This window comes from Podarcis vaucheri (genome assembly GCF_965113315.1).
Source record: "Podarcis vaucheri genome assembly, chromosome: 9".
Lineage (NCBI taxonomy): Eukaryota > Metazoa > Chordata > Lepidosauria > Squamata > Lacertidae > Podarcis > Podarcis vaucheri.
Window position 1 is genome coordinate 55,934,373 of NC_138767.1, and position 26,157 is coordinate 55,960,529.

A 26,157-nucleotide genomic window follows, 5' to 3' on the forward strand; every position below is an offset into this window, starting at 1 on the left:
CACGTGACCCAGGTAGGGTTAGGTAGGTTCGCTCTCTCGCTCTCCCCAGCCCCGCCCCCTTCGAGCGCAGCTCTCTCTCGCTCTTTGCAAAGCGGGGATGATTCGAACGTGCTGGTTCCGGCGCCACCAATCAGAGAAGCGGATGCGGAGCAAGGGGGCGGGCCCCGCCTCTGAGGCTTCGTTGGCGTGGCGGAGGGAACAGCTTCGGCGTTGTTTGGTTGAGGGGTCGCGGAGAAGGAAGCGGCTATGGCGGCGGGGAAGCGCCGCCTCCGCTCTCGCTGCCGCCGCCGCCGCGCTTCTTCCTGTTAGCGGGAGAGGACTCGGCGCCGGGAATGGCGGGCCCCGCGCGGCTCCTGCTGCTGCTGCTCCTCGCCGCACCCTTCGCCGCCTCGGAGCCGGAGAATGGCCAGGACCGGGGGGAGCCGCCGCCGCCGCCTCAGCAGGAGCAGCAGAAGCCGCCGCCGCCTCAGCAGCCGGCGGTGCAAGGGCCGGAGCTGGCCAAGGCCGAGGTGAGGGGCGCCGGGGGTAGGCTCGAAGGGGAGCGGGCGGCTCGGGGGCCTGGAGCGAGGCTGGCCCCGGCTCTTCAGAGCATCCTCCGACCGCATCTCCCCCTCCACCCCCCCAAAAAATACACGTGTGCGCGCACTCACACGAGACGTTCTTCGGGGCGCGTAAACGGAGGGCGCTCTCCGCTCCTTGGCAGAGCCCTGACGTGGCTCTCGTGCCTGTGGGGGAGGGAATGGGGAGGAGGAAGAGATCCTGACGGGAGAAGCCAACCTTAGTTTCGAACACGTGTTTGTTGGGGAGTTTCTCAGTGAACGCGTGCTGGCAGCAGCTGCAAGGGGGATGGGCGGGAAGGCTTGGTGGACTTCACTTCATTAGGTGCAGGTAGTGTTATTCCTTCCCATCATGAATTTACTCGAGGATTTCGTGGTCTTTCCACCCGGCTGTTTTGCTCCTCTTATTCCCTCCCCAGGCCTATGGGTCTGCCAGCAGGTGCATGTATAAAACCGCAATAGCTTTCCACCCAAACGTTTTATAAACTTTTGAGCTCCCCCCCCCTTCCCCAGCTAAGGGTAGCACTTCATGCACTTGATTAACTTGGGCCTGTACGTGAAAGTTTGTGCCACAAACTGCCACAAAAAGGGACCTTTGGCCCTCCAGATGTTGTTGAACTATAGCTCCCATCACCCCTGGCCAATCTTGCTACAGCTGATGGGAGTTGCAGTTCGGCAACATCTGGACGGCCAAAGTTCCCCACCACATCTGTGCTGAGAGAATTGTTCATAAAGTTAGATAATACATCCATGGGGCTGGGAGATGGTTAAAATGACTTTTATTGAAAGCCATAGGGATACAATCAGGTACAGAGTACCAGCATAAGATTTCATAGTTGTATCACATTATAGCCATAATTTTGAAATTTAGTTCCGAGAAGAAAAAGTGGACTGTGTTCCCAGAGTGTTGTCAGGGGAGGTGGGAGCAAGAATCAGTCTTGAAGAAAAAGGTGCTGTGGCTTAGACTTGCGTAGGAGTCCTATATCTACCCATAAAATCATGGTTGGGGTGCAATGGTTCAACAGAGAATGGAACATATGTTGCATTTGTCCATAGAATTTTCTCAATTATGTAACCTGCATATCTTTGTTCACAAAAGGAGCATGGCCACAAATGGGAACAGCAGGTGTTAAATGGTCAGATTTTATTTCTGATTACATTACTGAAAACTAGCAGTGTGTGACTGTTAAAAGTATTAGAAGTGTGAGACTTGCTATTTGGCAGTCACTAATGTGCATTAGAACCACCCACTTTTCCTCCCCACAAATTGATTTTTGCACTGAAGACTTCATTTTACCACTCTGACCTTAACAGGGTGGTTAAGTAGGGAGCAAGTGATTAATAGTGAAGTGCTGCACTAGAATTGGGAGGGGGGGGAGAATAATTTGCCTGGAAGTTTTCTGTGACTCCACCCTACTTTAGCTATTCCAATGCGAGGAAATTTCAAAGAGGTTGTCTCATTCAATGCCCTACCATTTCAGTCCTTTGCTACTCCTCTCCCTGGAAAGGCTGCTGTGACTTTTAAAACTGGGTGGGAAGTAGAAATTCAAAATGCTAAAACTTTTCTCCAGGAGGCAGGTTTTCTGATGATGGTGGAAATCTTCTGCTGCAGCACTTCTGCTTATTATGCAGTGATCTACAACACAGGAGCCTTGCCTGGCCACTTTGTTTGCTAGGAGGCTTGCTGCCCTGAAGAAGTCACACAAAGAGACAGGCAGTTTTTCCATTTTACCTTGGCATGGGGGTGAGGAGAGCTGACTTTGAACCTCTCCTGAAAATCTCCATTGTCATATAAGAAGTTGGAGAGGGTCTACACTGCCTTTCTCTGTTCCCTCTGGCTTTTATGTAGTTAACACTCATGTTTCTCTCTTTTTTATAATTTGAGAATGTCTCTACTTCTAGCAAATGCTGCTGTTCTGGTTCCACAGTATTCCTGCTTGATGTGGAAACCATGGCAGCCAGATATTTCTAACATAAATATTCCTTAAGGGCACAAAACTGCTCTGTATTTCAAAGATTGAGAATATGTGACCTTTCAGATTTTGTTGAACATCAGCTCCCTTCAGCCCCACCCAGAATGGGCAGTGGTCAGATACAATGGCAATTGTCATTCAGCAACACCTGGAGGACCGAAGATTCTGCACCCTGCTGTACTTGCAGCAAGTTCAACTTAATGCTGTTGACTATGGGCAACAGAGTTCCCTACTTTGTGCGATCTTGGTCTTATAGTAGCAGCAGCACACACTGGCATATAGAAGCAAATTCAGGTCCTTTTCTGAGCTCTTCCCACTTCTGTGGTTCTGGATAATTTGAAATGACAGGCACTTACCTCCTGAGCCTATGTTCTCTGCGTAGAAGAATTCTGATTCACTGTGAACTGTAGGTGTGTGAGGCAACTGTCAGCACTCTTTAACAAACTGCAGGTCCCAGAATTATTTGGGGGAAGCCATGACTGTTTAAAGAAGTAGGGTACTGTATGGTATGGCCTGGTGTAGGTACCATCCTATTCTTATAACCATAAAATCATAATACGCTATGGCCTCACTGTTCCCGATAACATATGCTTTTAATCTATGGTTAAATCACAGATCCTCCTAGTGAATCTCTTGCATAGACCAGGGATAAAGCAGGCATCTCTACTTAATAGAGGTTCTGCTGAGACAATGGGTATTGCTTGCCTTGAGGCTTGTTCAGCTCAGAGACTTAAAATGTGGTGTCTTGTTCTCCAGGTCAAAGAGGAAGCCTCAGGCAACTTCTCCCTTGCATTAATGAGGAAAATTCAAAGATCTGCCATGTGTACTGTATTTGTTGTTGGTCTTCAAGATGCTTGCTTGGATCATTCATTGAGATCCTTCAGAATATGCGCTCCCACTGCTCGGTCCCAGCGCCTGCCAACCTAGCAGTTCGAAAGCACCCCCGGGGGCAAGTAGATAAATAGGTACCGCTTACCAGCGGGAAGGTAAACGGCGTTCCGTGTGCTGCGCTGGCTCGCCAGATGCAGCTTTGTCACGCTGGCCACGTGACCCGGAAGTGTCTCCGGACAGCGCTGGCCCCCGGCCTATAGATGTGAGATGGGCGCACAAACCCCAGAGTCTGTCAAGACTGGCCCGTTCGGGCAGGGGTACCTTTACCTTTACCTTTAAGTTATTCATTTTAAATAATGTATAATACACAGGGTACTTAGGGCCACTTTGCACTTTATACATGCCACTGGTATGTTAGTGCATTCTATCAGAAACAGTGTTTCTTTCATACCAGAGGTGCATTTATGGCTCTTACAGCATGAGTATTTTCAAGTCTGTCTCTGTTGACACTTTGTGCATGAGCTGCCACAAACAGCCAGGGTAGCCGCAGCAAAAACAATTGCAGACTAAAGTGTGAAGCAAGCCATACAAATATTGGTGCAGGTTCAGTTGAAGGAGTGAGCTAAATGCATTGTTTTTGTTTATCACAGTTTGGCATCCTGGAGACTAAAGTGTTGCCAAGCTGCACAATCAAGATGAGAAGCCTGCCTCATTGTCTCAGACCACTGTGACTTCTTGGCAGCCTTCAGGGGTGGAGAGGTTTTGGTGAACTTTTTGTCACAGAGTGGTAATGGTAACAGTTCAAATTCTGTTAACATAAAACATTCCTTCTCCATTTTTTTCTGTCGACAATTGATTAATAAATTCCTGAACATGTCTAGTTGGTTCTGCTTGCAGGGGATGTCATAACGATTGCTTGTGCTTTTTATTAGAATATCAGTTCATTGGTAGGTTGAGGGCAGGGTTTGAAATTAGGGTGCAAGGTGCATTTTGCGCCTAAAGATTCTCTATTTGCGAGCACTTTAAAAAGTCTGGGTGCCATTTTTTGCACCTGGCTGACACTCAAGGATTACTGAAATGCATGTGCTTTGAAGCCTCAAAGGATATGTTAAGGGTAGACAATATGAGTTTAACAATAAAGAGTGTGTTGAAAACTGAAGTATGGTACCAATATTTTTATTATAAACACTAATTTCTTTTGTATTAACAATTTCTGCTAAAAAAGTGATATTAACAATGTATCAATTATGTGAATTGTGTATTAATTCATGCTTATCAAAATAATAAGTAAAAAGTGTTGCTGACCACTGCCCCCCAGTGGCAACTAGACATTGTGTTTTGGCAACTACAACCCAGGTCCCAGAAGCCATTTGGCTCCTAGCTTTTCTGTCCCAGTTTCTAACTGGCACTGTGTTAGGAACCCTGTCACAATTCCCATATAGTGCTGTAGCCATTCAATAGCTCTTGTGGCACAATTAAAACTTCTTGTTGTAAAATAGAAAATGTCATTTATTGTGTTCACTTTAATCAAGGGATTAGTAATTAGTCAAGCACAGTACAGGTAAATTCCCTCAGGCTAAAATTAACCCTTTAATTTAATAAGGTGAGAATAGTGTACTTAAGAGAAACCAGTAATTTAGAAGTTAAAATTGCTTGAGCAATTCAAAAATGACTCAGGAGCAATGCAAAAATGACTCATAAAAAGAAGCTCAGATTCTATAGCTCCACACTGTATGTGACTTAAAGCTTTCATGCCCCTGTAATACAGCTTCAACACGACACATCTTTTTGGAAAATACAGCTACTGAGTCCAAGCAAGCCATAAGTATTATCTTTATCTACAGATCCAGTTTTCCGTGTTACTCCTGATTTTCACCTTTCTTTGATGGTTGTGTCATCAGTGACAAAGGGCTGGCAGGGTGAAACATTTTCTACATGCTACCTGATCTTTATTTTTATTTTTTAAAGAAAAGAAAAGAGAGCTTTACAGTTTAAAACTTCATGCATATTAAGATTGAAATCTAGGCAACTTAAATTTTACCTTGAGTTCTCTGCATTTCAGACGGATAGTGCTTCTGAGTTTGAGCAGTAGGATAGGATTTGGCCTTGATAGATCTGTTAGATTCAGAGTGTATGGGGCCACTGTCTTGATCTTACCTTCAGTGGAATTTGAAATTTTTCCTTGTAATATATGATAAGGATGTTGTTTCAGAATCTCCTGACCTTAAAGGAATGCCACTTTCCACACCTGTCTGTACACTCCAAGTACCCGCTTTATCAGACATAATATGGGTGATTCAGAAGGTTACAATGAAGTATGGTATAGTAATTCATAAAGTATGGCACATCTGGGGTTGCTGAAGTGGTTGAAAAGTTACACGTGGGATGAGTTTGGCATAGACGTAAACAGAAATCTCTCCAGGGTGACTGGAACCTAAGCTTTGTAATAAGGGGGAGAGATGGCAGCTTAGGGTAAAATACCACAAATATGTGATCAGCTGAGTATAGATGACTCAAAGTCTGAAGTGCAAAATATAGAGCTACTTCAGGTAGCTTGCAATGATAAATTATAACTGAGTGATTAAAACATTAAATATTAACAGGAATGCCAGGGCACAGAAAATATGCTGAAGTGGTTGGAAGTCTTGAGGTCAAATTTGAAGTGGTCTTTGTGTACTTACGTATGTGAAGCAGGATACAAAAAGTGGTGTGAAGTGCTCTTAAGTTTTTCACCCAAAATTAGTCCATAAATGAACAGTTGTCTTGTAATGCAACACAATGTCTACTGGACAACACTGTTCTGATCTGTTGTTGTCTACAATAGATTTAGCTATATATGGTCTTTACTTCTCTTTCTCACATATGTGTTAACTTGATGTCACATTCCAGCCACTTAAATGGCATCATTTAAAACTCTTGGGTAACTGTGATTGTTGCCATAGTAGTATCAATGTGTTGATAATTGTAGCAGGAGTACGCTTTGACATCACTTAAGTCAGGCATGGCCAAACTTGGCCCTCCAGCTGTTTTGGGACTACAATTCCCATCACCCCTGACCACGTCCTGTTAGCTAGGGATGATGGGAGTTGTAGTCCCAAAACAGCTGGAGGGCCATGTTTGGCCATGCCTGACTTAAGGGATCATCAAGTCTGATGCAATTAAGAATGTTGCAGTTCAATTAGGAAGACCTGGCTATGTTTTCATTTAATCCTGAAGATCACTGAAGAACTTTGGGCACTAAAGTGTTTGCCTGAACTACACCAGAGGCTAAAATGAGGTGACCCCATATCTGCCATTCCAGGCTATCTGGAGGAAAGTTGGCATGCAAATACGACAAATCAGCAAACTGGTAAGCAGGGATGTGAAACATTAGTACAGTAGTGTGTTCTAATGTATGTAAAATCTAGTTTACCAATACAGGGGCATCTCTTCAACTGCAGTCTGTTGTCAAGAAGAACATAATAAATGTTTTTCTTTACAATTCTGTTAACTATTCAAATTCATAAAAAGTTAAAACCAACACATTGTTAACTTTCAAATTTTCCCCTGAAGAAATTACTGCATTCAGGGGGGGGGGGTGGCTATTCTTCTGGTACAAAATGGTAGCTCTGCAACTCATCTCTCAGCTGGTGTAATTGACATCAGTATATAATCATGAAACATTTCATTCTCAGGTTCAAGTTTGTTGACAGTCTCAAGTAGCCCTACCCTAAGGAAGAGGCATTTTAGTAGTGGAGTATGAGAGCTGAAAATAATGCCAGTATATTTCACATCTGGCAACCAAAGTGCCCCTTAGGTTTCAGATAATACATGGGTAGACAAGTCTAAAAAGCCCAGGACACAAATTTTCACAGCTGTCTCTAGTGGCTTTTGGGGGCTCATTTACCAGAAGTAATGTATTTAGCATTAACTCTGGAAATGTATACTTGATTCTGACCAAACTAAGCCTCCTAGGTTTCCAGGTGTGATTTTTTTTTCTACCCCAGCTCTCCTACCCCACTGTATAGAGAAGGCTTCAAAATGCCTTGTTGTGCAGCAGAATGAATTATTTTAATTACTGATAAGCGCATATACTTTGAGAAGTCTTGTATCTGTATCCATATGTTGTTGTTTAGTCGTTTAGTCGTGTCCGACTCTTCGTGACCCCATGGACCAGAGCACGCCAGGCACTTCTGTCCTCCACTGCCTCCCGCAGTTTGATCAAACTCATGCTAGTAGCTTCAAGAACACCATCCAACCATCTCATTCTCTGTCGTCCCCTTCTCCTTGTGCCCTCCATCTTTCCCAACATCAGGGTCTTTTCCAGGGAGTCCTCTCTTCTCATGAGGTGGCCAAAGTATTGGAGCCTCAGCTTCACGATCTGTCCTTCCAGTGAGCACTCAGGGCTGATTTCCTTCAGAATGGAGAGGTTTGATCTTCTTGCAGTCCATGGGACTCTCAAGAGTCTCCTCCAGCACCATAATTCAAAAGCATCAATTCTTCGGCGATCAGCCTTCTTTATGGTCCAGCTCTCACTTCCATACATCACTACTGGGAAAACCATGGCTTTTACTATACGGACCTTTGTTGGCAAGGTGATGTCTCTGCTTTTTAAGATGTTGTCTAGGCTTGCCATCGCCTTTCTCCCACGGAGCAGGCGTCTTTTAATTTCGTGACTGCTGTCACCATCTGCACTGATCATGGAGCCCAAGAAAGTAAAATCTCTCACTGCCTCCATTTCTTCCCCATCTATTTGCCAGGAGGTGATGGGCCCAGTGGCCATGATCTTCGTTTTTTTGATGTTGAGCTTCAGACCATATTTTGCGCTCTCCTCTTTCACCCTCATTAAAAGGTTCTTTAATTCCTCTTCACTTTCTGCCATCAAGGTTGTGTCATCTGCATATCTGAGGTTGTTGATATTTCTTCCGGCAATCTTAATTCCGGCTTGGGATTCATCCAGCCCAGCCTTTCGCATGATGAATTCTGCATATAAGTTAAATAAGCAGGGAGACAATATACAGCCTTGCCGTACTCCTTTCCCAATTTGGAACCAATCAGTTGTTCCATATCCAGTTCTAACTGTAGCTTCTTGTCCCACATAGAGATTTCGCAGGAGACAGATGAGGTGATCAGGCACTCCCATTTCTTTAAGAACTTGCCATAGTTTGCTGTGGTCAACACAGTCAAAGGCTTTTGCATAGTCAATGAAGCAGAAGTAGATGTCTTTCTGGAACTCTCTGGCTTTCTCCATAATCCAGCGCATGTTTGCAATTTGGTCTCTGGTTCCTCTGCCTCTTCTAAATCCAGCTTGCACTTCTGGGAGTTCTCGGTCCACATACTGCTTGAGCCTTCCTTGTAGAATTTTAAGCATAACCTTGCTAGCATGTGAAATGAGTGAAATTGTGCGGTAGTTGGAGCATTCTTTGGCACTGCCTTTCTTTGGGATTGGAATGTAGACTGATCTTCTCCAATCCTCTGGCCACTGCTGAGTTTTCCAAACTTGCTGGCATATTGAGTGTAGCACCTTAACAGCATCATCTTTTAAAATTTTAAACAGTTCAGCTGGAATACCATCACTTCCACTGGCCTTGTTATTTGCAGTGCTTTCTAAGGCCCATTTGACTTCACTCTCCAGGATGTCTGGCTCAAGGTCAGCAACCACACTATCTGGGGTGTATGAGACATCCATATCTTTCTGGTATAATTCCTCTGTGTATTCTTGTCACCTCTTCTTGATGTCTTCTGCTTCAGTTAGATCTTTACCACTTTTGTCCTTTATTATGGTAATCTTTGTACGAAATGTTCCTTTCATATTTCCAATTTTCTTGAACAGATCTCTGGTTCTTCCCATTCTGTTGCTTTCCTCTATTTCTTTGCATTGCTCGTTTAAGAAGGCCTTCTTGTCTCTCCTTGCTGTTCTTTGGAAATCTGCATTCAATTTCCTGTATCTTTCACTATCTCCCTCGCATTTTGCTTGCCTTCTCTCCTCCGCTATTTGTAAGGCCTCGTTGGACAGCCACTTTGCTTTCTTGCATTTCTTTTTCATTGGGATGGTTTTAGTTGCTGCCTCCTGTATAATGTTGCGAGCCTCCATCCATAGTTCTTCAGGCACTCTGTCCAGCAAATCTAAATCCTTAAACCTGTTCCTCACTTCCACTGTGTATTCATAAGGGATTTGGTTTAGATTGTATCTTACCTGTCCAGTGGTTTTTCCTACTTTCTTCAGTTTAAGCTTGAATTTTGCTATAAGGAGCTGATGATCTGAGCCACAGTCAGCTCCAGGTCTTGTTTTTGCTGACTGTATAGAGCTTCTCCATCTTTGGCTGCAGAGAATATAATCAATCTGATTTCGATGTTGCCCATCTGGGGATGTCCATGTGTAGAGTCGTCTCTTGTGTTGTTGGAAAAGCGTGTTTGTGATGACCAGCTTGTTCTCTTGACAGAACTCTATTAGCCTTTGCCCTGCTTCGTTTTGATCTCCAAGGCCAAACTTGCCAGTTGTTCCTTTTATCTCTTGATTCCCTACTTTAGCATTCCAATCCCCTATAATGAGCAGAACATTCTTCTTTGGTGTCACTTCGATAAGGTTTTGTAAGTCTTCATAGAACTGGTCAATTTCAGTTTCTTCAGCACCAGTAGTTGGTGCATAAACTTGGATTACTGTGATGTTAAAAGGTCTGCCTTGGATTCGTATCGAGATCATTCTATCATTTTTGAGACTGCATCCCAGTACAGCTTTCGCCACTCTTTTGTTGACTATGAGGGCCACTCCATTTCTCTTACGGGTTTCTTGCCCACAGTAGTAGATATGGTAGTCATCTGAACTGAATTCGCCCATTCCCGTCCATTTTAGCTCACTGATGCCCAGGATGTCAATATTTATTCTTGCCATCTCATTTTTGACCACATCCAACTTACCCAGGTTCATGGTTCTTACATTCCAGGTTCCTATGCAATATTTTTCTTTACAGCATTGGACTTTCCTTTCGCTTCCATGCATATCCACAACTGAGCGTCCTTTCGGCTTTGGCCCAGCCGCTTCATCAGCTCTGGATCTACTTGCACTTGTCCTCCGCTCTTCCCCAGTAGCATGTTGGACACCTTCCGACCTGAGGGGCTCATCTTCCAGTGTCATAACTTTTATATGCCTGTTGTCTTTGTCCATGGAGTTTTCTTGGCAGGGATACTGGAGTGGCTTGCCGATTCCTACTCCAGGTGGATCACGTTTGGTCAAAACTCTCCACTATGACCTGTTCATCTTGTGTGCCCTGCTCGGCGTAGTTCATAGCTTCCCTGAGTTCTTCAAGCCCCTTCGCCACGGCAAGGCAGTGATCCATGAAGGGGGTATCCATATATGACAGGCTAATCATGCACTGTACTTGAATAGCAAAATTGCAGAGTTTACATGAATCATTTGCCAGAATATTGGGAAACATGGGCAGCTGAAGATTTGAACACTAGTATCGTTATTAACTTCAACTCTTTCCCCCCTTGTTTGTTTCTGAAAAATCATTCCTTAGTATCATATGTACCCAAAAAAATCATGATTAAGCAGCTGAATGGCATAAATTAGTTAATAGAAGACATCGTTTGCAGCAAGTAGCAAGATATGAAAACGTATTGAAGTAAAATGTACAGGCATTCACCCTAACATGTGATGGATTAAATTGAGGCCAAGAGCATGCAGGCAAATCCTTCCCCCACTGTCCTCAGGTGCACTGGCTTCTCTGTGATAATCATGCAAATATCTGAAAAGTTCTGAAGAGTTTTTAAAACAACATTGAGTGAATGCTCTTAGAGACTGTCCTTGGGATCAGAAATTCCGATAAGCCAGGTTTCCCAGTCTTTGGGAAAAAATTTAAGTATATTGACCTGCTTTTTGAAAACAACAGCAACAACAACCCTTCAAACCACTGCACTTATTGTGCCCTGGGACTTTATGGTGAAGTGTAGCTAAGAAATCAAATAAATAATTTGATTTCTTAATCAGTTAGCACACCCAAGGTTATTTGGGGTGTGGCTTACGTGCAGGTTTCTGTCCCCGGTTTAACCCAATGCAAGTTTAGTTAAATTCCTGGCCGCAGGTAGTGCAATAAGGAAAAATATAGAATAGATGGATTTGGATGAGAGAAATAAAACTTTTTTCTTTCCTCCCCAGAAAGGACCTACTCCAGTGGCTCCCATCCATTCTGTTAGTGAAGACTCCGGGGATAAGACTAACCTGGGATTTATCCATGCATTTGTGGCTGCGATATCGGTTATCATTGTCTCTGAACTTGGCGACAAAACTTTCTTCATTGCAGCCATCATGGCAATGCGTTACAACCGCTTAACAGTGCTCGCTGGGGCTATGCTTGCCCTGGGGTTGATGACATGTTTATCAGGTGGGTGCTGTAGCTTCTCTGTCCTGGAACATATGTAGGAAAGCTGCAAACAGTGACACATGTATGTGGAGAAGACAGCCAGGCCTTGCTTTTATGTCTTCTGTCCTAAAAAGAATTTCCCCTTCCTCTGCTGCCTCCAAAAATGTGCTCCAGAGAATTGGAGGAATCTCCAGAACAGCATGACATGCGGCAATAGGAACTGAAGTGGGGCTGGTGGGATCTGGGGGGGGGGACCCCTCTGTCTGTATCCAGTTTGCAAAATGGGAGCTTCCCCCGGATCTGACTGACTCTCATGAATGGAAGGAATCCTTTCATTTGTGGAACGGGGGACATGAATCCATCCCATTGTGTTTTTGCTAATGTGTTCTATTTAACTAAAATCATGCCAACGTTACTGTCAGTGATTGTGTGAGTTAAAGTGTCTTGGGTAGCAAGGATGGGAAATATTTCTGGCCAAGGAATTAGAGATCTGCTACAACCACTCACATAAGACATTTAATCAAATTCACCAAGGCAACTTCTTATATTAATGGGTTGAAAAATAGATTGTGAACATGAAGAAAGCCTTGCTAGGCAGTGGTTCATGCCTTATGCTTTGCATCAAATCTGGCAGAAAGATGGCAAGTTAGACCTAAAGGAAGGTGTATTCTGGAAGAGTTTCATGAATTGCCCTAGAATGGGAAAATTGATTGTAGTTTTAATGGTGCAGTATGTTGTATCTTTTGATGCTAGCTGCCCTGGGCTCCTTTTTGGGAATGAGGTATACATCTGACCAAATAAATTAAGAGCTCCCTGAATTAGTAGAGATTCTAATTTTCTGTTAACCAGCTTGCAACCTGAATTAGGTTTACAGAATGAGCAAGGTCAACTTCACAGGTAGCTTGAAATGTTTTTGTTTTTCCACTCCTAGTTTTATTTGGCTATGCCACCACAGTAATCCCCAGAGTATACACCTACTACGTGTCGACAGCACTCTTTGCAATTTTCGGCATCCGAATGCTCCGGGAAGGCTTGAAGATGGGTGCAGATGAGGGTCAGGAAGAGCTGGAGGAAGTTCAAGCAGAACTCAAAAAGAAGGATGAAGAAGTAAGTTAAAGTATACAGAGCATGTGTATACCCTGCAGAGTGTCTTTGTGAAATCAGGAAGTCTAGGGAAAGTAGCCAGATATTTAGCTACACCTGTTCCCAAATGGAATTGATACACCAGATATATAGCTCTTGCATGATGTAGCAAAATATCCTCTGCCTCCTGCAGTATGTTTAACAGTTGACTAAAACAGTTGTGCTGCAAGAGCAAGAGAAGAAAAACTCCTGGATACAAATTTCAGTAAGAAAGAAATTGAAGTGTAGAAGATGTTTTAACTGAGATTGTTCTACTAACCTCTGTAGGTTGTATGTTCTTAGTTTTGGTGGTGAGAACCTATTAGTAGGTTATTGTGCTATATATTGTACAGTCCTTCAATGGTTGCTTCTGGCTTGGTTTCAATACAGTTTTTGTATTCTAAGAGCCAGAAGTTTTGTTAAGTTGTTTAGATAACGTCTCCCCATTTCAGGATATTTTCATTATTATTTGTATTGTTGGTATATAAGTGCAGAACTTCAAACAGTAAACATTATCAGAATTGTTGTGGTTTATTAATCATTTCTGAAATCGCCAGTACGAAATAGATTTGGCATTCTGCTTTAGCTCTCGTTTTAAACTCAGATTACCATATCAGAATGGTCATAGGAGAACTATACTGGTTCTGACTTAAGTGTTAATATTTATTCACCCAAATTGCTAATATATATTAGTCACTAGGCCTTCCCAATAGATTCTGGGTGAACTGAATTGACTAAGTCTTTGTGATAAATGCTGCCATCTGAGTTATATGTAAAATTTGTTAGTGTTCTGATAATTGATGTATGTGTGGCACTTATACATAGGAGCGAGTTAGTTCCTATTCTTTTCTAATAGCCACATTTTGCTTCTAGCTCCAGAGAACAAAACTATTAAATGGACCTGGAGATGTGGAAACAGGAACAGGCCCTGCTATACCTCAAAGAAAATGGCTGCACTTTATCTCTCCAATTTTTGTGCAAGCTTTTACTTTAACGTTCTTAGCCGAATGGGGCGACCGCTCTCAGTTAACCACAATAGTTCTTGCAGCAAGAGAGGTGAGTGAAATGCATAAGATGTATCTAATCAAAGAGCAACATTCTCAAGAACCAATAATAGAACCATAGTATTGTAGAGTTGGAAGGGATCCGAGGGGTCATCTAGTCCAACCCTCTGCAATGCAGGAATCTCAATAAAAGCATCCATGACAGATGGGGCCCCCCCAACAGCTCTTATTGCCAGAAAGTTCTTCCTGAAGTTTAGTTGGAATCTCCTTTCTTGTAACTTGAATCCATTGGTTTGGCACCAGGTTGGGGGAGGCTGTCTTCAAGAACTTGTTTTTAGTGGGGTGAAACTGCTAAGCTTACTAAATAAAATACATTTAGAAGGGCAGTGGGGAGCAGAACCTGGTAGTGACGGAACAGGTGAAAATGTCTCGCTTCATATTGTGGCTACATGAATTTGCTCAAGAGAAAGCATCCCTTAAACTGTTCAAAGTGTGCACTGCTGCCCAGTAAACTCATTCAGGAGTTGCAGCAGTAGCACATGGCTTATAGAGAAGGAGCAAAATGATGAAGGTTTGCCAGTGGAATTTGTTCTCTGTGCTGCTTCTCTTCACTCAACCAGAGGAGAAGGGGTACTTAGGCAAATACCCATTGCATCCTGTAGCCATTATTGCATCTCAGGTGAGGCCTCTAGAATCAAAGGAGGATGTGCCCAGTCAGGGAGCCTATGTGTGATAGAAGTATTCTATATGCAAGGGGCAGGCTGTGTGTGTGCATATAGACTTTCTTCCTTTGCTGCTGCAGATGGCTGGTGTACTTGAGTCTGCCTGCTCTCTTTCTACACACACCCCTTTTCCTCCTGTAGTATTGGGCCAGGGGATTTAGATTTAGAGCAGGATGCACATCTCCTCCAGAGGTATACTTTTGGCAACGTCCTTTGGCATATACTAAATGCTAGACAAAGTGAGCTCTTTGGGCTGCTTATTTGGAAGCAAGTCCCCTTGAGTTGGTGAGACTTCCTCCTGGGTAAGCAGGTATTGGATTGCTGCCTTAGGTGCCGGCACACATATTAGTGTATCTGTATTTATATTTTCAGGCATTATAAAGTAGCATGGGGTCGAAAGTTTGTCCAAAGGCTAAATAATCCGAGATTGATTTTAGACAGTAGCCTCTGAAACAGTCATTATATATGCCACATTCCAGTCATGGATGTAGCTCAAAGTTGGCCTGGACACCCTGTACAGGTTCATCCTCTCTCTCGTGGGACACACAAAGGCACACAGCTCCCCTCCTCTGCTGATCTGTGCAAATCAGCTGAGGAGGAAGGCTAACACTGTGGCTACCTTTTTTCTTTTTCTTTTTGCTTCCACCACCCAAATTGGTAGGAGCTCATGGGACCAGAAAAGAAAAGAATTGCCTAGGTGTTGTATCAGGCCCCTAAACTGGGGGTGAGCCACCACTGCTTAAGCATTATCATGATTCTATCCTTTAAACAGAAGTGGGTATTTAAATGAGTTGGGAAAAAACAATTCTCATTTAATGAGGGGGTGAGTGTTGTATCGGCAGTAACTGGAAATGGCCACACTTTTTTGCTTTTATCCCAGGAAACAGCTGCCCAATAAAATCACCCTGGTCATTAACCCCAACTTTTGAAGTGGTTGACAATCTTCTCTTAATGTGGCTTTGTCTGATCAAGCCCTTTGAATGCATAAATACCTCCAATAAAAACTGCATTGAAAGTTGACCATGTGTATTTGTACAGGATCCCTATGGTGTGGCAGTAGGTGGAACAGTTGGCCATAGTTTATGTACTGGCCTAGCGGTGATTGGAGGAAGAATGATAGCACAAAAAATATCTGTTCGGACTGGTAAGTAAGCCCTTGATTGGAAGCTGATTTGCCTAATAATTGCAAACTAAGACAAAGCGAGTAGAATTTCAAACTTGGAGTAATTAGGGGCTGAAAGTAGTGAGAGGGATGTGTTGAATGCGTGTAATGAGTTACTATGTTCAACTTACATTTGGGCTAGAGGGCTGCATCAAAACAACTGTGTTTTCCTGCATGAACACTCAAGACAGCCATCTACATCTTTGTGCTCATAGGCACCAGAGGGGAATATGCAACCTGCATGCTGCTGATAACTATAATTTTAGTGCCTGCGCCCTCTCTTTTTTAAAAAAATATATAAAATAAAACTTGTTACTTGAATGGTGTTACAGATTTTAATAAGTTTACACCAGCAGCCACTTCAAATATATTATGGGTGGCCCTCTCCCATTTAAGAAGTTTGTGTTAAATGTCTCCTCACAAAATAGTGGCAGTTTCCATTATGCAAGTACAGAGTGGCAGCTACAGGGAGATAGAGCCACATAACATTAGCCATACAATAATACTTTTATTAAGTTGCCATCGGTTTAATCTCTAAAACAAGGCTATAAAATCCAAACTGAGTTGGGTAGGGCCAAATTTCCCATTCTCTAGAAGCTCACAGGCTGTGTGAGGCACTTTCCACCAGTTCCACCTTGATGTTAGGACATCAGCTGCCCTACCTCTTTGTCATGTTTACTGCCCGCTAGAAAAAAGTATGTTCACTTTTCAAGAAAATGAAAAGTTGCACTGTCAGAAATCAATTTCTCCTGTCTGCTGGTTTTGCTCTCTGGTGTGAGCCCAAAGGCTTGTCTTTAAGAACATGCTTCATGTGAACCACATCATGGGTACTTCCAATTGTGAGCAAGTGTGCTGGTCTGCGTACAAACATGCTTGTGACTTCTTGAGTGTGAACATGCCTGAATTGTGTGTGCAGTACAGGGGCCATGTGGCGTACCTTGGCTGAGGGCAGTGAAAGAGAAGAACTTGTCACAATTCTGCAAGAGCTGGGAACAGCTTAATGGGTACATCAGTGCTTTAAGGCAAATGGGTGCTGTAAGTTGTTTATGGGATGAAAGAGAGCCATTAGATACAGAGTGAACTTTGTCCTTCTGATCTAATCACCATCTTCTCTCTCTCTCTCTCTCTCTCTCTCTCTCTCTCTCTCTCTCTTACAGTGACAATCATAGGAGGCATTGTTTTCTTAGCATTTGCATTTTCTGCACTATTTATAAGCCCAGATGCTGGTTTTTAACAAGAGATTTCCCGCTTTCCTTGAAAGAGCAAGAATTAGGAGCAACAAACCTACCCTTGTATTCCTGTATATAGTGTACAGCTATTAGTAAAACAAGCACTGAAGATGGGATGCGGTAACTTTTATAGTAACATTTAATTTGGTATACTTTGTGGACACAATCTGTGCTGGAGTACATGCATAGTCTATATATTTGGGACACAAATATGTTTGCTTACTGTAGCTGACTCAGGTAAGCTGAGATCCACCTTCTGAAATTTTATGAGGTTTGCTACTTCATCTGCGGATCACCACTAGCCATTGCTGAAAGATCCCCATTCTGGACGAATTGCTGCTGCCTTTGGCTTGCAGTTATGCCTTACCAAGTGTCTAGTACAAAGTATTGCGGAGAACCTTTTGCCTCCGATCTTGCAGCCCAAGTACACCGTTCCACAATCAATAATGAATACCAGGAAATCTGAAATCTGCACTTAGGACTAACTCGCTTCCTCAAGGATTTGTGAATTCAGTTTGTAACTGAATTGTAGAAAAATCAGAATGTTTTGGTATCAAGTATGCTGATTCAGAATTCAAATGTATTCAAGTACACAATCTAGCCAGATAGTAACCAAATAAAATTCGTCTTTTTTTTGTATTTATACTAAATATTCACTGCTTTTTCAGATTAAATTACTTACTAAAGTGTTGATTGTTTTTCTTTTAGAAATTAAAAAGGTAAACAGGGAGAACATGAATAAATTTAGGTGTCTTCTGTTTTAGAAATGTAGTTGCTTTGACTGCTTAGCTTAATTCAGAGGAAGTTATTGTGTAGTATTTCTACTTGGTTTGGGGGGGGCACTTTTATCCTACAGACAAGCATTTTGGCTACATTCAGTGTCTAGTTTGGACAAATATTTCTGTGATTCCTTGTGGTTGCTACTGTGTTTAAATCATTCAGTCATTTCTGTAATGATTCTTAAGCAGATCGGTTTGAGGAGTTTCAGTCGTCTAATACTGTGTCTTTGACAGACTGCTCTGAAGACAATATAACTATCTCTGGGTACTGAGTAAGTGCAGTAGTTCTCCATACTTCATATATAAGCATCATGTCTGGAATAGTAAACTTGTGCTTACATATGAAGTATGAGGAAACTATTGCATAATTAGGAAAGAAAGCATCATCCAGAGGTAGTCTTAGCCCTGAAATGAGAGAGGTTCAAGCACACGTTTTACATCAGCTAGCTAGAAGACCAGATGAAATAGCCAAAGACTTAAGAATTACTGTAAGTAATATTTTATCAGGATGGAAAGATTACTTGAAACAATAAACTGTATAAAGGTGACTTGATTATTCTTGTTTCTATTCCTATGGTTCTCCAAAGCAGTACAGAAATTTAGCCCACGGGCCAAAAGCACCTAAATTTTAAGAATAGCTGTCTGCTCTCTATTCCATGGATGTTGACCTTTTTCAGTCTAGTGGCAGCATTCTCTTGAGGTGTGTCCTAGTTCAGTGACACATTCCTGGCAGCTCTCAAGGAGCGGCTAGTGTGGGCACCTCTCGGTCTTAAGAGGGAAGTACCTCTCTCAGACTAGAAGTTCAGCTGCTGATCCTGAATAAACGCTTCAAGGACAGAATTGATGTCTGAAACAATTATTCTGTTGTGTGAACTTTGAAATTGCTGCACCCTCCAGGTGATGATGGATTCCAACTCATAAAAGTCCCAGCTGGGATGACAGCAACACCCAGAGGACCACAGTCTCCCTACACCTGACCTAGGACAAAGACTTAGCTGCAATTTCCAATGTAGCCACCGTTGCTAGTTTTCAACATGAGAGGCTGCTAGATCAAAGGTTTAACCTGCCATTCCATTTATTTGAGTGATGGCAGACAGGCATCCTTTGCTTTGCTGATTTTTACCTGCAATGTTCAGCCAGTGGCACATTTGATGTATTCAGAGGCATGCATTTTAACTTTTCATGGAGTGTCAATGAGATGCCTCTTGGTCTGAACTAAAACAATGGCATCCTAGAATGTACCTCTGGAGTTCAAACACCTGGGAGGACGGGGTTGTTGGGAGACATGTGCAAAAAGGACGCCAGTGTGATTGTGGAAAAGATTCCACAAAAGGAGGAAGTTTGAAAGCCATTTGTTTATACAGTGGTACCTCTGGTTACGTACTTAATTTGTTCCGGAGATCCGTTCTTAACCTGAAACTGTTCTTAACCTGAGGTACCACTTTAGCTAATGGGGCCTCCTGCTGCTGCGCCGCCGCGCGATTTCTGTACTCATCCCGAAGCAAAGTTCTTAACCCAAGGTATTATTTCTGGGTTAACGGAGTCTGTAACCTGAAGCGTATGTAACCCAAGGTACCACTGTATTATCAAAACATACTTCATTTAGTTTGTTTGAAATGCATCCCCTGCACAGGATTTTTTAAATGCCCAGAACATTGAGAAGCAACTTCCTCTTTAGGAACTATTTTGTTTCTTCCTAAATGAAGATTGAGGGTAGCTACAGAAGATTGTGGGCATTCTAAAACACTTCCATGAGCATATCTGGATATACTGGAAGAGGCTTAAATTAGAAAACGCTGCCTAGAAGTACCTTGAGTGCTAGGCAGACTGAACTGGAGCTGCTCTGTTCTAGTCCAAGGGGTGTTGAATATTTGGCCCTCCATGTATTGCTTGACTACAACTCCCACTATCCTTGGACATTGGCCATGCTTGCTGTTGCTGATGGGAGTTGTAGTTCTGCAACATCTTGCGGGTAAAAGATTCCCCACCATCTACTAGTTCAAAGAGGCTGGCAGGACCAGTGTAGATTCACTGAAGGTACAGAATCACCAAACCCATGGTATTTGATGCCTCTTGTACCCCACTCCTGACATCGGCCCTTATTTGGAGCTACCGTTACTGAGGGAATGTAGTGCCAGATGGAACAATACCAACAAAGCAGCAGCCAAGACAAAAATGAATTCAAACCAGGACCTTAAGGCTAAAAGAAGCAGAAATTTCAAATGTTATATTTATTCAGTTAAAAACTGACACTTGGTAATGGTCACATGAACACTAGGGAACCATATCTACATTTTCCTGAAGTTAGATCATGAAAATTGCACAGGTTGTTCTACATATACAAATCTAATGCCATTTTCTTTTAATGCAAAACCAAGACAATGTGAAATCAACACTGAAAAGTATCCAATTAGACAATTTTAAAAATAAATACTCCTTTTAAGAATAAAAAACACTTTCAAAGCAGCTGTATCTTTAAGAACATCCCTCCCCCCTCCCAAAGTCTTCCCTCGATTTTGATTGTCTACTAGTGCAGCACCTCTCGGTCAGAGCTGGGATCTGTAGATCAGGCAACACAGTATTTTGTTCATACACAGTGTTTTGTTTTGCTTGTGTGTATTACTGGTAGATACAATATCTTTAAGCAATATAGCCTATCATGCTGCTGGCAACACCCATGCAGATGAAAAAGCATGAAGCATAGCAACACTGACTGTAAAGTACTTGTTTATTAAAAGACAGAGGAATGTAGTGTTAAAAAAATATATATTGACAAATAAACTACCCAGTTTCATAAACAACCAAATTAAATTTTAAAAAATCTTATTTCGACGCTTGCCTCATTTATTTATGAGCCAATCAACATTCATTTTCAGACATCTCTATATACTTCGGTTCATAAAAAAATGTCTCCAACGCTTTTTACTGGTAAGGGGGAGAAAGGAAAGAAAAATAAAAACTTTTCCTCCCTTTGAAGTTCAAGCTGCTCCTGCCAAGCCGCTCTTCCCACCACATACAACGTTTCAGCAAGAAATTTCCAATGGAGACGATTTATGCATTTGACACACATGCAGACAGCACATGACACCATAACGTTAAAAAAATAAAACCCACACACAAAAAAACCTGTTCTCTCTAAAAATACAAACTATTCTATAATTGTGACTGAAGCAGTCTACTGAAGGCCACATCTGTAAACCCTCTACACATTTTAATCCTAAGGACCACTTAGAATCATTTTAAAGGCTCTAACAAGCCTCCTGTTGATATCTCTCCGACAATTGTGCAACATTTTTTTTAAAAAAAAGCTCTTCAAAGAGCTTAAGTGTGTAGATTTATCCGTTTCCCACAAAACCATCCAGTATCAGATGCCTGCATAAGCTTGTGTTCAGAGTCTCAAAGGATCCCCATATTGAGAAACATTTTCCAGCAATGCCTCTTTTTGACAATAGTCTACATTCCGATTCCTTTGGACACTCCCCCCCCCCCATTGTGAACAGTTCCATTGCCTAAAAATAATAAACTGTATTCCGAATGAGGCCCCCCACCCCCCTCAATAAAGTGCTTTCATCTGCACACATCTTTCTACCCTCATTCAATAGGATACTCAAGTATGAAACAAGGGCGACCCACCTTGGAGAGGATAAGAGCATGGCACTTCAGAGAAACAAACAAACAGATTTGACTTGCCGGTCTTTAAAGGTCCAACAACATATACACGCTTTGGGGCTGCTCTCTTGGCCAGAACAGTGCAAAGGCCAGTGACAACATTCCTCCCCTTGCTCAAAACTGTTGTTACCCTTCCTATTGGGAACCCCCAGGGGTTTACTGATCATATATGGCCTTAAGCATCTAACTGAATTAGGATGACCAACAGCTTTGTACTTGCTAATCTGGTTGTTGGGTCATTTTTGTTGTCAGTTGGCAGCAGGCAAGCAGCCTGCAGAAGTTTTGTGATACACTGGAGCCCCAGCCCCAGCCAGTAAACTTCTAGGTAAAAGTAATGGAAGGCATATGGAGAGCTCTGACTATAATCTTTTAATATGTGTACAAATATAGTATATATATTAAATATAATATAAAAATATTTATACAATTCCCTCTAGAGACCCATTTTTAAATCGTCTTCCCTCGCCCCCTCCCCCAATGTAAGCAACCCTAAACTGCATTTTCTCTTTTTCAGCAGCACTCTGTCATACTTAAGTGCCGGTTACGGTGTGGTTGTGTTAGCGCTATTTCATTAGAACATTCACTTACCAGTCCCCATGCCCACCCACCCTTTCTTCCCAAACAGACATTTGGCCACATTGAATTCAAGATGGCAAAGCACTCAGTCCGGCAGCAACTCCTGGGCTAAGACCAGCCATGAGAAAGCAGCATTAGCACAAGCCATCTCCCCGTTATTTACCATATCTTTCGCTCTATAAGACGCACCAGACCACAAGACGCACCTAGTTTTTGGAGGAGGAAAACAAGAAAAAAAATATTCTGAATCTCAGAAGCCAGAACAGCAAGAGGGATCGCCGTGCAGTGAAAGCAGCAATCCCTCTTGCTGTTCTGGCTTCTGGGACAGCTGCACAGTCTGCATTCACTCCATAAGACGCACACACATTTCCCCTTACTTTATAGGAGGGAAAAAGTGAATCTTATAGAGCAAAAAATACGGTAAGTGGGAAATGATATCGAACATTTCTGAGTAACCAGCAACACCAGAGAAAAAGCATCACAGCTGAAAGAAATCCTTCCCCTCAAGGTTTTTGTTTCTGGCCTCTTTCAGTTAAGACTGCCCAAGGTGTGGTCATTAAGTCCTGTTTCTTAAAACTTTAGCCATCGTTTTCTAGTTTCTCGCCGTTTCTCCGCTATCTAACTTTCACAGCAACCTCCCAGAAGTCTCATTACAGAAACCTCACGTCTACCACAAGCGGCAATTCCCCCCAAGGAACAGTCAAAAGGAGGTTGGTATCAAATAAAAAAGTCCAGTGGTTATGCTCTGCACTCCCAGTAACTCCATATACAAAAGCCTTGCTGTCCTGTCCTGTGAGCACAATGAAAGCTCCCCTGATTTTCTCATTCAGTACTATTATTGTTGTTTCTGTTGTAAATAGCTTAAAGCCCAAGATGCCTATTCACTAAAACAATGCCATTAAAGCATGGACCTTTGACCAACACAGCCTAATTTGGAATTACAAGCAGCATTGGTATGGCAAGACAAAAGCTATCTGCAATTAAGTTAATGCGACTACTTTCCCACAATGTGCATTTCTTTGAGACTAGTTTAGGGAATGCCATAAAGTCCCTTTAAAGAATATAGCTAGGAGATTTCCTAGACAAGTGACCTACTGGTTTCCAGTCGCTTCCAAGAGGGAACAGAAACTAGTCCAATTCTTTGGTTCTTTATTTCTTAAAACTTTGACTCCTGTTATTATGGTTCTACTGTTAGACTATTGATTGTGGCGTGTCACGGGAGGATCATGCAAGACTATGGCAATGAAAACGACTCTTTAAGAGTTAGTCTCAAAGATAAAATTCTGCTATCATTTGCTACTATGGTGTTGGCTTTGCTAACCCAGCATTACATTCTTAGCATCTCGCCATACTTTGGTTACATTAATAAAGCTCCTCTATAATACTCCATCTTTCTCGACTCTGATATTCCTTCATCACAATCAGATTCTTCTTCTTTGAACTAACCAATCTATCTTTGTATTAAAAACACATTTTGCTCTGCAGATGTGGATTTTAAGCCTAGTACCATAAAATCTACTCAGTGTTTACTTTTAAAACTGTACAGAATTTCAGTTGAATCTTTTTATTAACTTTATTAAGAGAACTTGCCATCTGAAGTCTTAGTGCATCAATATCCCTTTTGGAAGCTGTGGACCTCATTATCTTTTATCTCTTTTCCCATTAAATTTCAGTAAATTTGAATTTGAGCCACCTTACAAAGTGATTATACTTGATTACTATGCAATTCTGTTTTGCTATCATTTAAAAGAACTTAATTTTGTGGTAAATGAATACTTCAAAAGTAAGTCATTACATGGTGTATATCCCATGGTTAATGGTTAAAAAAGGATGTGCCAAAAATTCAGAACTTCATACCCCAATTTGTATTATTCTCTCTCTCTCTCTCTCTCTCTATATATATATATATATATACACACACAAATACAGTGGAGAAACAGCTATGAAGGATGCTTTGTTAACAATGTACTAAGACTTCAAAAATGGTCACAAATTCCAGATAATGTAATTAGAGATGTTTAACACTATCACCTGAATCAAAATCAAGGCACTATGGGGTTTTTTGTTTTTGTTTTTTCAAATGACCCTGAATCATTTCTGATTAAATGAAGGTCAAAATGTTCAAAGAAGAATAAAAAGATTCCAACAAATTCTGAGAAGTTGTATTTCTCACCACAGAGGTTAAAAAGTGCCTACAATTATTAAATTCAAATATATTTTTCTGTGCAAATTACTCCTATATTTGAGACATTCTTGAAAATTACTTTCATATTTTTAAACCTTATTTTTTTTACATAAATATTTCCAACTATGTATTATATCAAAAGATAGCTTTGGGGGAGTAAAATTCCAAACCATCCACAATAGAGCAGTGCAAATTCCTATTTTTTTCCCAAAGAAAAAAATTTGAGTATTCATGAAATGACAAAAGATATATATGAATCTTAATGCCTTGAACCCCCCACAAGTTCAAAGAGTTTCATCAATAATTTAACTGCAAAACTTCCACAAACCAGCACACTATATTACCTCATTGAACTAACTCCGACAATCACACATAAAGCACAAACAGAAGACTTGTGCCCACATTACAGGTGAGAATAAATGATGGAGCATGATGTAGAAGACAAACAAGTATAAACGGATGAAAATAGTAATCTGAGCATTGTGTGAAAATGTAGGGGGGAAACATATTCAAAACAGTTTCATGCATCATATAAAATATTCTGCTCTCTCACCTTTTATCCAGACATATACATAGTATTTTACAGTATCTGTACAATGAAGACTGATTCCACACAATATTTTGAAAATATTTACTGTCCCAAAATGTGAAAAAATTAACTTCCTTTTGGAGCATAATTGCAGGCAAACAATTTTTTTAAAAAACAAAACCCAACTGCTGTCATGACAGCATGTCCATTGTAACACTTAATCTGAGAAAATTGCTAAAAACATCAAGATATTTAAGTGCCCTATTTAGTCCACTGAACATTTTGAGACTTGATCTGGACAAGTTAACTGATGGCAGTGCATCCCTTTGAAGGAAAAACAAAACACAGAAACCAGAGTAACTAGGTTCCTCTCAAAGGTAGCCATGTCCCTGTCCCCGTCATCTTTTTTGCAGATTTATACCTAATATACCTCCAACAGCATTTTGCTTTGTTTTCCTCAGCACACACATTCCAAGCGGTTAGAAGAATATTCAATACTGTACTTCACAAAGTCTGTAGGCTTCTTTCTCTAACACCAGGGCAACTGTTAACGGAGCAGCAACCCCTCTGCATTGCTCCTGGAAGCAAGAGCCTCCATGCTACCGCGGCTGAATTTTGGAAACCTCTGTCATGCTGTCAGTTCTGTGTCGTGAAATTTGTTGCTGTTGGTGCTGCTGCTGCTGCTGTTGCGACTGATGCTGCTGGTGGTGTGACTGGGTAAAAGTGCTTTGTTGTAGTGGAAAAGCAGCAGAGAGAATAAGCTGAGTTGACTGATTTCCATGAAGCAACCTGGAGGTCTAAATACACAAATAAAAGAGTTAAGGCACCTATTTCATGAGAGTAACTGGTATACTGTACAGTCGTACCTCGGAAGTCAAACGGAATCTGTTCCAGAAGTCCGTTCGACTTCCAAAATGTTCAGAAACCAAGGAGCGGCTTCCAATTGGCTGCAGGAAGCTCCTGCAGCCAATCAGAAGTTGCGGAACCCACGTTGGAAGTTCAGGTTCCAAAAGAACATTTGCAAACCAGAACACTCACTTCCGGGTTTGCGGCATTCAGGAGCCAAAACGTTTGAGAACTAAGCTGTTTGAAAACCAAGGTACGGCTGTACTGTGTTATTTGACAGGGGTCTTTACTGTTCTTATGATGACATTCTTCTGTCCACAGAGAAAAAGAACGGTGAACATATAAGCAGTTTGGTCCTATTTCCCACTTATTCCCTCTCAACGTCCTTGATTTCCATCACTCAATACAGACTGCTTTTAACACACACACACAGACAAATTTAAAGACAGGCAAACAGAAAAATAATCTGATTTATTGTTTTGTGCAAATGTGACCATTGGCTTCCCATTCCTACCATTGGCACTTAAAACAGCTGACATCCAGACCATGCCACAAACTGGTTTTAAAATCTACCCTCCCTCAGCTGAAAGACAATACTATTGTTTTTTCACTAAAACATTATTTGTGCCTT

At 41.8% G+C, this 26,157-nt stretch overlaps 2 protein-coding genes across 9 annotated transcripts in view; one reads left to right on the forward strand and one right to left on the reverse strand.

Moving 5' to 3' along the window:
* The first annotated feature begins 185 nt into the window (after nt 1-185).
* Nucleotides 186-18,269, forward strand: TMEM165 (transmembrane protein 165). The gene is made up of 6 exons (XM_082238278.1): nt 186-509; nt 11,499-11,724; nt 12,635-12,810; nt 13,699-13,881; nt 15,590-15,695; nt 16,871-18,269. The coding sequence occupies exons 1-6, from the start codon at nt 333-335 to the stop codon at nt 16,945-16,947; spliced, it is 945 nt and encodes a 314-aa protein (XP_082094404.1). The 5' UTR covers nt 186-332; the 3' UTR covers nt 16,948-18,269.
* A 1,664-nt stretch (nt 18,270-19,933) lies between these two features.
* Nucleotides 19,934-26,157, reverse strand: part of CLOCK (clock circadian regulator) — a 39,778-nt gene continuing 33,554 nt past the window's right edge. For 7 of the 8 annotated variants that reach the window (XM_082238116.1, XM_082238114.1, XM_082238117.1 and 4 more), the window contains one exon: nt 19,934-25,477. In XM_082238116.1, the coding sequence (XP_082094242.1) occupies nt 25,280-25,477 (198 nt within the window). In that variant the 3' untranslated portion in view covers nt 19,934-25,279. The remainder of the gene's footprint in view (nt 25,478-26,157) is intronic. The other variant, XR_014223511.1, reaches the window with a different exon arrangement.

Excerpts from the sequence above, each read along its gene's own strand:
- TMEM165 (XM_082238278.1), top strand. The coding sequence starts at position 333 with ATGGCGGGCCCCGCGCGGCTCCTGCTGCTGCTGCTCCTCGCCGCACCC. Across the intron at positions 12,811-13,698 it reads TCAAAAAGAAGGATGAAGAA|CTCCAGAGAACAAAACTATT; the intron begins GTAAGTTAAAGT and ends TTTTGCTTCTAG. Across the intron at positions 13,882-15,589 it reads TAGTTCTTGCAGCAAGAGAG|GATCCCTATGGTGTGGCAGT; the intron begins GTGAGTGAAATG and ends GTATTTGTACAG.